Source organism: Melospiza melodia, chromosome 3, assembly GCF_035770615.1.
Source record: "Melospiza melodia melodia isolate bMelMel2 chromosome 3, bMelMel2.pri, whole genome shotgun sequence".
In the NCBI taxonomy this organism is placed as follows: Eukaryota; Metazoa; Chordata; class Aves; order Passeriformes; family Passerellidae; genus Melospiza; species Melospiza melodia.
In genome coordinates this window covers 39254643-39268286 of record NC_086196.1, presented here as the reverse complement: position 1 = coordinate 39268286, position 13644 = coordinate 39254643, and the positions used below count along the sequence as shown (strand labels likewise).

The 13644-nt window shown below is 39.2% G+C and overlaps 1 protein-coding gene across 1 annotated transcript in view; it reads left to right on the top strand.

The window, feature by feature from the left end:
- Positions 1-13644, top strand: part of AIG1 (androgen induced 1) — a 123533-nt gene that overhangs the window by 38521 nt on the left and 71368 nt on the right. The window contains exon 3 of the mRNA XM_063151392.1: positions 9377-9478. Within this exon, the coding sequence (XP_063007462.1) occupies positions 9377-9478 (102 nt within the window). The remainder of the gene's footprint in view (positions 1-9376; positions 9479-13644) is intronic.

Sequence of the window (13644 nt, the reverse complement as noted above, 5' to 3'; positions counted from 1 at the left end):
TTAGCAATTCCCAAGAGATGTGTCACATATCTGGAGATAGCTGCTTTCCCAAGGGTTTCATATAAGAGCAACTTGTGTCTTAAACAAACATAGTAAGGAATTTCTATGCTCATTGCACAGATATGCTCCATTTCCGAGTGTTACCTTTGTGTGCCGAGGGGGAACAATTGTTTACCACTTTACCTCCTACTAAGAAATCCTAAAAAGGTTGTTTTCATTGCCATTTCTTCTCCTGGCTACTGAGAGACAAACAGCATCACCTCCTGACTTTACACTGGTCTCATCTCCTTCCTGAAACCTGATCCTCACCAGCAGCAGATCTCACCACACTGCAGCTGCCACTTGCCAGAGTCTGGCCAGTGCCTGAGAGACTGCTAGGCACTGCAGGCTCTGCTTTGGTGGGATTACAGATAGGAAGAGTGCAGGGCCCAAAAGTAGCAAACATCTAAGGCAGATGTTGTCATCCAAGAGCTATTTATGTGGAAGAAAATAGTGAAGTTTTGCTATGATGGAGGTTCTCATTAGAAGGAAGGTATTAAACACCAGTGTCTACAGAAAAAAAATTTAAAAGTTCCCTTGTTTCTCATATTCTTTTAACAGCTTTCTCACTCCAGAAAAAAAAAAAAAGGAAAAAAGAAAAAGAAAATAATTGTAAATGCAAACTTTCTTTCCTTGAGACTCACCCACCTAGCTCTCCACGGAGCTTCTCAGTGGTTTCCAGTAGTGACACAAGAGAACCTTCACACATAAAAACTGGGCAGATGTGAATAAAATCTTTGTTGGGTTTCTAATGTAACAGTAGTGATCATGCTTAAGTATTTGTCAGTTACCTTAACATCTAAATTATTTTTATTGCTCGGTGTTTTGCACAAGACGTGTTTAGGCAATAATGCAAATACTAGGGGAGCATTTAAAGCCTAATAACTGCAGCTTTTCAAGAGCAATTCACCGCTTTTTTTTTCTATATTTCCTGCTGACTGGAGCCCTTGAGATGACTTGTTCTGAAAAACAGATGAGAAAAGGGGTATCCACTCGCAAGTTAAACAGTGATGTGAGAAAAAAAATGTAACCAAGTTCTTAATTTTTAAGACTTCCTGAGAAACTAAGCATACAAACCATCTGGGAAATCTGACCACCAGCTTCTTCCCACCTTCCAAAGGAGGGAAAGAACAGCCCAAGGGTAAATAATCTCCTTTTGTAGCTTCACAACAAAGCAAATCTTGCAAACAAATCAAAGCCTGAAAAATCTGTGCAGCAAATCACATCTCTCCAGTGTTGTGATACACATTGTGTATCTCCAGGGACTCTGATAAAATTGAGTTGCCAACCTATATTTCACAGGAGAGTTAAGAAATAAACATGAACCTCTTCTAAGGGTGTAATGGCTACTATTTACCTATTGTTGCTTTTTGTAACATGACTCTTCAGAGAATCAAATCAGAAATCAGCAGAATAATTTTCTGTGCAGTAAAGCCTTACACCACAAAAAGTCTGTGGGCAACATTTCCTAGCCCTTTTTTAGTTCATTATAAACCTGCAATACTATTCAAATGCCTAAGAGACTAGGAAGCATCCACTGAAGAAAATTGCTTGCATAGGCATTTTAGAAGTTCATTACCAATTTTCATCTGTAATTACTTGGACTTGCCATCCTTTATCTGTGTAAAGGAGGTATATATTAAGAGTAATTTACACTGCTAGAGTGATGTGAGACGTGCTTAAAAGTCAGACATTACACCAATTGTTTAGCTTATCCCTACTTTTTTTCTATTTGTTTGACATAAATAATTAAGTTGCCATGTTTCTATGTTTAATTAGTGTTTTGGTTTTTTCAATATGTTTCTTGTAATTTGTACTGAACAAAAGGAAGAAGAGATAAATCAGGCATTTCTGGTTGTTTAGGACTGTGTTTATTAAAAATAGGAAGAATAATAATTGATCTTGTTACATATCAAAAGAGAGATTGCTGCCTAGAAAATCACAAACTCTACCACAGACATTTTTTATCATGTGGCATCAACAGCTGTGTTTGAATCAGAGTCTAAACTGACCAGAATTACCTCATTTTTTCTGTTATACTTTTATGGGTTTAAAAACCTGTGATACAAAGGAGAGAAAATCAGGCATGCTTTATTATTTCATGTTTCTCTGTGTAGTAGAGTCAAAGGAAAGCTGATCAGCCTTCTGTAGATCATCAATTATGCTGATCTGTGATCTTATGCCAAGAAAAGATGTGTAGGCATTTGCTGCAGTTTCCTAGTTACCTCGTTGCTTGACCAGACTATAGCATAATTTTATTTCCATAACTGAACTCAACCATGCAAAAATCTCTCTTCTAGATTTTACCCTCATCTGTTGTGACAAGATGACTTGTGATGGGATAATTAGTGAGTAGTGGTACGATTGCCCCCTGAAGTCTGTTCTCTGAGAGTGGTTTTCCTTGGGCTTTTCCCCCACTCCTTGTGATTCCTGTCACTGGTGCTTTTCAAATCCCTTTGGTGTATTGTGCTAGCTCTCAATCCCACCTAAAGACAGTACCATGCCAAGTTGTACCTACTGTGGTCTGCCTTTAACACCACTTTTCTTCTGGATGTAATATCTCTAACTGTTAAAGAAGTTCACAAACAACATATTTATACCCACAGTTAACCACAAGTGTCTTGGGAGATAGGTAGAAAGCTTACCTTTAACTGTACTTTTAACAAATTGTGTCTGGGTCACAAGGGTTGGGGTTTTTTTCCCTTGTCATTAGCCATCCAGGAAATGACTGAACTGTGCAGCCGAGCCAAAACCAAAAACACATAGTGTAGGAAAATAAAGTTCCACAGGGTTCATTCTTCGTTTGCATAACATTTTTTGGTTGGACTCATGTAAAAGTGCGAATTGTAAAATTCTTTTTGTTGGCTTTACTTTCTTAGTTTCTCTTTGCTTCCATTTGTAGTGTTTTGACAAAGCCACTTGATTTCTCTTTTGAATAACTATCCATTTTCCAACTTGTCCTTTAAAACTTTTCCCTTGACAGGGCCACATGCTGTGGTCGTGTCCTCTGAAGCTTCAGAGACAGAGGACAAACACTCAAGGAATACCTCCATAAGTGGGAAGACAGCAGTTTGTTTTCAGCCTTATTTTTTTTCTGCCACCGTGTATTTGTTCAGCAGTCTTTCAGATGCCTGTAATAAGTGAGCTATTCCATATTTCCAGGTTCCAAGGTCTTCTGACAAAACTGTTTCCTTTGGTCTATTATGACTGGACCATAGATAGATAATCATTACAGACAGATAGAATCTTTACAGATTCTAGATAGGATAAGCTGCAAATGAGAGACTTTTCTGTTCTATATGTTGCTTCATTTTATGTTTAACCCAGTACTCTTTTTGCAAATCTGTCAGTCTTAGGAGGCTCCTGTGCAAAGAAATGTAAAAAACAATTTCTGGTGCCTGTTTTCTTCCTTGAATTCAAAGCTTTGTGTCTACAGAGGACATGGAAGGGTAATATTTGTGCCAGTTTGCCTTAGGAACAAAGAAAAATAAAGTATTGGGCTCTCTGAAATTTTTGTTTCATATGAGCAGCCTGTTCAGCCTGGCATGTGAATACAGTACAATGTCTGTCTCCATGGGGGTGATGAATTATGCCACAAGGAAGGCAACATGAGCACAAGAGCTGGAGTTCTGTTTGAGGCTTACGTAGGTGTGCGAGACCAGAGAAAATGAGTACTGGCTCAGAAGAGCTAAAGGAAGGGAGGAAGAGGGGCAGGGCAAGTCCTGCATAGGTGGGATGTTACCACACCCCCTGGAGCCTCTAATCCAGACCCAGACTGGCTATTAGCACACACAGGTATAAAGACTGCTGGTATGAAAGAAAGAGAAATGGGGAGAAATTCTGAAAAGTGCAAGATCCAAAATGGTATCAGTTGGATGGGTAGCAGCCCATCAGAAGGAGGATCATCCAGCCCACATCTTAAATGACCAAGTAGACTCTGTCACTCAATTGGCTATCTTAGCTGAGGAAAAGGAAACAGAATAAGAAGAGAAATTGAGGTATTTGTTGGAATGGCTGCATGTGAAGCATGGCCACTCTGGGATGAAAGACCTGTTAAGAGAGATGGTAAGTAGGGGATGTCCTGTCACCTGAAGGGCTTGTGAAACAGTCATTTCTGTCTGCAGCCAGTGCTGCACCCAGACTGGAGGAATACCCCCTGCACATTTCCCCCCTGCACCTAAGGATGGGAAGGGAGTTGAGGGAAATTTGGCAGGTAAACTGCATTGGTCCTTTTAATTAATCAGGAGCAAAATAATATGTGCTGACAGGTGTACAAATAGTGTCAAGTGAGGTGCAGGCTAAAGCAGTGACATGATCTACAGGGGAAAGTACTGTGAAAGGATTACAATTATGATTGTTTCCTCCCTAATCCAAAATCAATGCAATCAGATAATGGCAGTCACTTCACAGCAGGAATAGTCCAGGATCGGGCAAAAACTGAAGGGATACTGTGAGTGTTCCATACCCCCTACACCACATCCACAAGCCAGTGGGATAGTAGAAAGGACAGATGGTCTCCTAAAATGGTTTTTGAGACCTCAGGATCCAAAGGTGCCTGATCAGCTGTGGGACACTGTGACCCATGGAGAGTAAGTGGATGTATATGACTTACAGCATTTTTTCCCACAACACCTACCATGCCTTCCAGAAACAAAAGGACTGATGATCTCCAGAACCCCATACATTTTCCTGGTCAGCCAGTACTGGAAGGCCTCCCAGCTATCAGGGAAGTCCTGCTGGTCCTAAAGACCCCCCTGAACATGCATGCATAGGTAACCAAAGATGCCCATGGCAGAGAACCACAAAATTAACAGCAGATGGATAATTCCTGCTTTTTAAAACTGGTCCAAGTAGGACTGTGTTTTCTTTTGTCTCTCCTTCTACAAGCATTCCATGCAAAGATGTGGCTGTGAGAAGATGAAGCGGCAACAGGACTGAAGATTTACACAGTTCTTTGCTGCAGTGACTGTTTGTACATGTTTTTAGCTTAATATGTTTTGTGATATTTATATTCTTATCTGTTTTGCCTTAGTAGTTTTGCAGTATGTGTATAAATGTCACAAGCATTGTTTTGGGCTGTTTGTGTCTTCTCTCTGGTTGCCACAGCAGGTGGCAAAGATTCCTTCCTGAATTTAGCTTGGAAGCTCAGACAGGATTTTATATGATTATGAAATCAGATTTGTATACTCCTTCCTACCTCCTCAGAACAAGGTATAGAATTACTTTGAACTGAGAAAGAAGTGTACTTTGATGCCAGAGGAACCACATGTGGTGGTGGAAAGTGATGCATGAAGCGTGATCGTAGAGAGAAGGGGGTTGACAGAGACTGAGGCAGCAGCTGGAAAGTTTTCTCCAGCTGTAAGCAAAGAAGTCCTAAGTGGCCAAGATGTCAGAAGAAAGGATTTTGGATTTGGAAACCAGTGAAGGGTTTAGTAAGTTAGGAAGGTATTTGGTTTGAACCCAAGACCCTGTCTAGAAAAATATGCCAAATAGATAGAAATGGCTTGAATGTTTGTTATACCTTTAAATCCCCTGAGGCAACCAGACTAAGAACTTTCACTTGATGTAACTTTCCCATGGCGCACCCTGATATTCCCCCTTATCCTGGCATTTGGATCTCTAGCATTGTAATAAGATAATTGACTGTAATATGGACTCTGGGGACCCCCCCGACACCACATTGGTGGAAGGGATAAGGGTGGTAATACAGGAAATGTGTTTGGGTTACAATGACACCTGGACTTGTGAAATTATCAGCTCCAAAATGTAAGGCTGCCTAACTGTTGAAAATTTGACTTATCCTTAAGTTTTCTATTTTTTGGTGAGGTGTGCAATTACATTGCAATAGAGAATCTTAAATTGGACTCATTAGGCCATTTAGGAGCTCAACTTAGAAGTCCAGCAAATATCAAAAGTTATTTTATAAAATTGTCTAATCCTCAATAAATTGTTACTAAATGGGCAAGAAATATGTGAAATGCTGAACCTCACCTATAGGAAAATGCTGTTTTAAGCAGCACAAGCAAAAGTAAAGTAAATTGCCAACCAGTCTGCTGAACTCTTCCAATCACTGCAGCCAAAAGACTGGTTTCATGAACTCTTCCCCCCAGATCCTGATTTGCATCTTTCTTGCCATCTCTGGAACTGACACAGTGAGGGATGAAGGCTTGCATAGTCTGGAATCCCTATACTGACTGGACTTCTATTTTTGATTATTGAAGTAGCAATTGTCTTCTGTATGATTTCTTGTACACTTTCCTCTTTTTCCTCTCCTTTTTTTTTCTCCCTCTCTCTGCTAGGTTAGAATCCCACTACTGCCATCATGGAAGAAGAAGATCCTGTTTCCCATTGTTCTGGTCTCAGTCACTGTTTTGAGCCTCGGGGTAGTGTACTTAACCAAAGGGACAGGGGCAGGGCATGTCCTGCAAAGGTGGACTGTTGCACTGCTCCACCCCCACTGCCCTGATGCCTCTAGTGCAGCCCCAGAATGGTTATTAACCACTGGGACAGCAAAAGTCCCACCAAAGGGGGAATGCCCTGAGAGACCAGGGCAGATAAAAGCAGTTGCATAGGCACATGTGGTCACAGCCCACTGCTAGGACTTCACAGTAGCTGAAATCACACTGGAATTCAAGCAATGATTTTTAATATTTCTCTCTTCCTCCCCCCATTTCTTCTTCTCAAAATCTGGGTAACTTAAGAGTTGTATGGTTTGGAGTTCACTAAGCCAATGCCTTGTGAAATGCTTGATTTTGAATGAATGTTACTTTAAAATTTGCCAAGTACCCTTACTTTCTAATGTTTGCGAATGAAAGTTTGTTGTTTAACCTCCTATGTTGTCTCATTTCTCCTGTGTGCTGCCTTGTGTATTAAAAAAGCATAAGAAACTCATCCTGCAGGTCCGGGACTGTACAAGAGGCAGTGTAAAGAAGCAGCTCAGTTGTGTCATGGTCTAGCACTACATGATGGCCTGGGATCTTAGCAGAGCCCAGCCCAAATAAAAAGTCTGCCAGTGGCAAAGTGTAAGCATAGTAGAGGGGACTTAAAGTACCAGACCAACAGTTGCTCATTAATCAAAGTAAACAAATTCAGAAGCAGCCAAAGTAACTATGTCACAAGCCCTCATTATAATTCCTTTTATTAGAATAGTTAATTTTTATAGTTCTTTTTATCCAAATGAACTAATTGTAAAGAGTAAGGTGAACTGTTCAGACACTGGAAGAGATCTTCCCCAGGATGTTGTGTTAAGTCTCATACCAGGTCATCCTCTGGGACAGGTTAGCTCTGTGACACATTTGGTTTTGCACACTTCCTTTACCTTATGTCTGCCTTGTGATAGTGCTTTGCTAAGCAGCATTTGCCGTCTGTAGCTCCAGATGGTTGCAACCAGCTAGGCTGATCCTGTTCCATCCATTGGCTGACTTTGGTTGAGGGACAGATGGCACGTCCCCTCTTTTCTTGTCTTTACCTCCCTGACAAAGTCTATTGTTTTATTCTGCTCTACACAAAAATCACAGGTCAAAACATGCTACCTCTGTTCTAGTCAGTGTAATAAAGTTCAGTCTAATCCTGGTGGATTTTTCTTGTTTTGAGACTTCCTTTCGGAAAAAAACATTATCAATCTTGGTCTTCATATGCCTGAGAAGATGTTTTTATGCCCCAGTTGATCTTAGCAGGTTCTCAGAGACCCACTGTGATAATACATGACTTCTAGGAAGCCTATAGAGAAGAGGATACTTTGCTTCCATTTTTCCTGCTGTTCAGCTATTCATATCTTGGCACTTACGTGTCAGCAGGTGCGTAAAGAGCAGCGCTGTGCCAGTGCCAGGACTGACCCAGAAGAGAGATTTCTTGTGGGGTGCTTTACACTTGCCATACTTTTCAGGCTGTCCATCATAACCTATTTTTTTTTCCTGGCCTCTGTGCACTAGTCAAATAGTCCAAGCTTATTCTGAGCAGGCACTGATAGCTGTCGTAACAGATGGACAACTGTGCTGGAAACCAAGAAACTGTGTACTGTATGCACACTGAGGGAGCAGTGTACTGGTTCAGGTCATTCACATAACTGGCTGGCCGAAGTCTGCATGTCTGTGGTTGGAACAAGGTGCCATTGATTAACTGCAAACCTCAGTTTTAACTTTCTGAAGTCAGAAGCTAATGAAATAACTTATGCCTACACTATTATATACGCTGTTGATTTGCAGGATGTTCTATGCTCACCCCATGTTTATTTCACTGATCCTATAAATGATCTGTAAGATCATGAGCCACATCAGTTTGGACGTAACTGAATACTTCCCTTCTATCTCAGTGAAAGTTCTATCTTTTGGCTCTCAATCTTTGAACTTGGATTTAGCATTTCTGTTTAGAGAGCCCCTGTAAATGGTCATTGAAAAGCTCCTTGCCCAGGTATTAGGTTTTACTGCTATGAACAATAAGCCTTTTTTATTACTAGAAAACTGTGACTCAAATCCAAGGTAAGAAAGCAGTGGTGTTTTAATTAGAAAAATACTTACTTGCCACAGCTAAGGTAAGCTAAAACTATTATTTCTGTACATTTTTGTGTGTTTGTATTGTCTTTGCCTTTCAGACATCAGGATAACTTGAAAGAATATGTGAACACTCGGCAAAAATTTAGCCTACTGTAAACTTTATCTGATCCATTTGTCCTGGCCTCAGTCTACAGGAAATAATGGTTGTTTTCTGGGCCCCTAGTAAATAGCCTCTGAGAAGAACCAAACCAAATTTCATATTGACAAATGAGCAGGATACTAGACCTCTTCTTTGTGGATCCCAGTCCACCGAGAATTGTGTGCGAATTGTGTGCAGAGTTATCAAAAGTTCTTTGGTTTGGTTTTTTTAAAGCTGACTTGATGGCTGACACAGAAAAGTGCAAATATGAATTTACAGGCTTCTGTTCAGGAGTGAATGTTTCATATTGATATGTTGTATGAATTCCAAGTGATATTTTAGCTGATTTTCCATTTGTTTTCTATCCTGTTAGTGGAGAAACATTATTTATGTGCCACATCTGCTACTAAAGTCTAATATTCACTTGTAATTTGGCCACAGGCATGTTAGTCAAAAAATGAGATTTTTTTTTTTTCCTGGCTAAAAGTTAAGGAAAGAAAAAAAGAAGAAAAGTTAAAACTTCAGTGAATGCAAAGAGTAATCCAGATTCAAACTGTTGATTATAACAGTATTTGGTCAAAGAACAATAATGCCCATGTCTATCTCTAAATCCTTTGCTAAGTGACCCATTTTGCTATCTAAAGAATGCAACTTATTTTTCAGAAGCATATATTTAAAAATGTCTTGTCTTTTTTTTTCTCCTTAGTTTGTTGTGACGATGTTTTGGAGCATCTATATCTATGACAGGGAACTGGTTTACCCAAAGCTCCTTGATAATTTTATACCAGCATGGCTAAATCACGGAATGGTGAGTAAAGTAATGTAAACACTTCCTTGCATAAACAAAAGTGTAAGAAAGACACTGATTTCTCTGTGCATGATTCTGCATACTCGTGGTGCTAATTCCCTCAGAACTGATTAAGGAATGTGTTTTGCAAGAAACAGTAACATCTTTCCTTCCCTGTCTTCTGGAGTTGTATTTGAGTCCTTATTAGGTTGAAACTGGAGATTTGAACTTACATGTCCTGTATCCCAGGCTTATGGGGGTCAACTCTTTCCTGTGTAAGGTAACTTTCCCAGAGAAATGTCGCTGTGGTCATGAGGAAGAGACTGTTCATTAAACAGAGGTTCTGATTTTGACAGATCTTGTTCTAAAATGACAGAAACACTTAATTGAATTTTTCTTTACCAGTCTACCAAAGAATAATTCATGATGAGAACTTTTAGTTAAAATGCTTTTTCAAAAAATCTCTATTTTTTGGACTTGGGTGTTTTAAGAAAAATAAGCACACCAAACTTACGTAGCAGAACCTGTATCTGAATATTTTTAATAATGTGGAATTATATGTATCAATGCAAAGCTTTAAAGTTGATGCATTGGTATTCATAAAGGTAGTTCCTTGAGAAGAAAACTGACCTTTTAATCCCTCTCTGCTATGTGAAGTTAGACATCCTTTCTCTCAACTATATATTTAAATGCCAAGGGAAAGTTAAGGCCACAATTTGCCATCAGGTACTTTGCACTGTTGATGCAGTATTTGGAGCTGAAAAGTGTCATGTTTGCTTCTCTAGTTGCATCTGTGCAAAATGTTTCATTATTTGATTTCCTCATCAAGATGTGGCAAACCATTTGGCACTGCTGTTCATCACTAGACGACAGCAGAGTTCATCCTTCCAGGTGTGCGAACTTTATCACCATGGCAGATCAAGATTTGCCCACCATTGCTGTGCTTGATAAATGGGTCCCTTGTGGAGTGGGGCAGATGACACTGCTGTTTATTTGTTCCCCAGATTTTGTATCAAAGGAGCAGTGTGAGAGTTGCTACCGACAAAAGGAGCATCAGCTTCTGCTAGATACTGTACTGTTTTATGATGTTTTGAAAGGAACAGCGTGATACTATGTGTATCTGGAGCTGAGGAAAGAGTCTGATGACTCCTGCTGTGTTTGTTCAGGCTGTACTCCCTTGAGCTCTGAAGTTACAAACTGAAAACTTGCAAACAGTGCTAAACCATGCTCATCTTGACTTTTTTCCCCGCAACAGATCAGTCCCAGTTCTGATGACATTTCTTTCAGGAAGACATTCCATATACTGGAAGTGTCTAACTCATAACATTTTTCATGAATGTACATTGTGAAGCAGTTGGCAGCAAAAGGCCGTAGGTATTCAGGAAGTCTTCTCTGTGTGCTAACTAAAAGGCAACTCAAGCTCATGTTGCTTTGTAGAAATGTATACTTAGTGAAATATGTGAAGAGGTCTTCTGTTTGAGGTTTTTGGACATCATAGAGTTTGCTGAAATGTATTGTGTCCAACTATTTTAGACTTTTTTTTTTTTTAACTTGAAATATTGTAGAAATATTGAAAGACTTTTGTAAAGGAATTGGTTTCTGTGTCAGTCTCTATTTATCCAAGTGTTCTTCAGTTAGATCACAAGGGAAGTTTATGGCTGTGGGGCTTTTCACCACATTTAGTGCATTCTTTCTGATGTTTTATCCATCATTTTATCCTCACCAGCTTTCATGCTAATTAATTCTGATCCATTGCTCATCATAGTATGAAAGGGTTATTAAACTACCTTGAGAATGCTTGCACCCTACTCAGTAGTAGTTAAAATTTTGACGTCAGATTTTAGAGAATATGATAGAGGCCCAATTGGTGAAAGGGTAGCACCTCTGGGAATAATTTTAAAAGGTCAGAATCCCTGGCTATTGCTTTATACTGAAATAAACATTTATTCTCATGTATTCCTGCACATTTTGACAGCGGCTGTGTTCATGGAATGATAACTATTCTGAAAGCAAGGGTGGCCATGCTGGAGCCCAACCTTGCACAACAAAACTCACACGAGAGACTCTCATCTGTCAGTGAGAGGTGGGTTGTTTAGCTTCTGTCATGTTGCTGATTAATCCCACTTTTGTGTAATCTTCCCACAAAGTATCTGGTACAGCTCCTAAGGATATGAGGTCAAACATTACTTCACCTGTGAACATTCTATCCAGAATTTTTTCACAGCAATTTCCCCAAAATATTTCTTTAGCCCCTCCCCTCCAAAAAAAAAATTGCACAATTAAAAAGCCTTCTACTGTATTATGATCAGGTGTAACAACTTGCTCAAGTGTCAACATCAACCTGCAAAACCATACATAGAAAAGGAGTGAAAAGACATGAAATCTGGATGTTAAAACAGCAATCATATTTCCATTAGTAATATGGGCATGTATTAAAATATTTGAGAGTATTCATGCTTTAGAAGCGTTCTTAGGTCACTATCTTGAAGTCTCTGTGAAGAAGTTGTTTGAAAAGCTCATCCAATTCAGTGCCTTAGCCCAGGAAGAAGTGATTGGGCTGAAGAGCCTGCTGCTTTTTAAGCTTATAGTAATTAGTTCTCCTTCTCCTTTTTCTTTTCCTCTTTCCCATCCCTTTTTTGCAGTTACAACACCGTCCACATCTAAACCCCTATTTTCTTGAACACGCTGTAATGTCTTGTTAATACTCAGAGATACCAGTCCTTCATAGCAACACTTTTTCAACATTGAAAAAAATCAGAATTATAGAAAAACTTCCTTTGTAGAAATGGGAAACATGAGGGAAATGAACCTTGGAAATATGTAGTCCCATTACCAATTCAGTTTTAATATTTTTTATAAATTTTCATAGAAAAAGAGGAGAGGCTTATTGCAATGCAGAACCTATTCAGCATAAAATTCCATATAGTTTCAAGAACATCTTTCTATTACTACATACATTTATTTATATTTATATCTATATTTGAAATATACACACACATTAGTTACAAACATAATTCCTGTATTTGGGACAATCTGTGTATAAAGTGATGCCTTATGGTACCAGACAGTACCTCATATGTGCAGATTCATACACTTGTGAAAGGTATCACTGACAGAGTTGTACTGTGCCATAAAACTGATATGTTGCATCATCTCAGTCAGTTCATTAATCCATAACCAATGGTATCACTATGACTTGAAAAATGACCATGGAAATCAATAGCAGGGTTGCTGCGGATTTGACCAACACAAGGATTTAATTTCTGTTTATTATCTGAAGGAGCACATTTGAGTAGCTGAAGCTAAGCTTCTGTCCACAGATATAACTACCTGTCTAAAGAGAGTTGTTGGAGAATAGAGCTGTCTCTCAGCCTTGATCTGTTTCTGAACTGTCAAGTGCACTTCCTGGATTTATTAGTTATGCAGATGAATTCATCTTCGTGGGCTACAATTTCAGTTGCCAAATTGCTGAACTCTTTCATCAAAGATGTCATTTGTTTTCTGGAGACTGTACTGCAGTTTGGAACCATATCAGCTCATAATTCCAAATGCATATTTTCCATGGGAAATACTCTTTCTGATGGCTGGCTATCTGATCTTTAGCAGTATGAGGAATTTTAATTGAAGACTAATCTTTAGTGTGTAAAATGGATGTGTCATAGTAGTAGGATTTTTATCAGCTCATTCCTTGCAACTTTTTGTGCTGGGACTGGCCAGGTTGATGCATGGATAATTTTTTCAGAAATTATATTCTCTTCAATATTAGCACAGACTTTAAAACTAGAGGTTGCCCGTGTTCTAACCAATGCCCACATAAACAGATATGTAGACTGAATTAATTTATGCTTGAGCATTGCTGATTTTGAGCCAGGTTACATGGCAGGACTGCCTGCAGTATCTGTCCAAGTTAGCATACCATTTCAGCAAGAGTCCTTCTTTGGTTTTTGCAGACATTGTCTCACATTTGTTTTAAAAATGTGAATCATCTTTTGTTTGTGGGAAGGAAAGCAAAATACAGAGATAAATTTTTACTTACTGAGGAGCTGAAATGCTCTGGAGGTCAGAAACAAAGTAGTGTCTTCATATGAAGACCCTAGAGGAGAGGTCAGGAAGGGAGGAAGAGAAATATGCTCTGCATCTGTGGAGTTGGAAAAATTATTATTGTCTGAGTTCTGTGCCACTGCAGT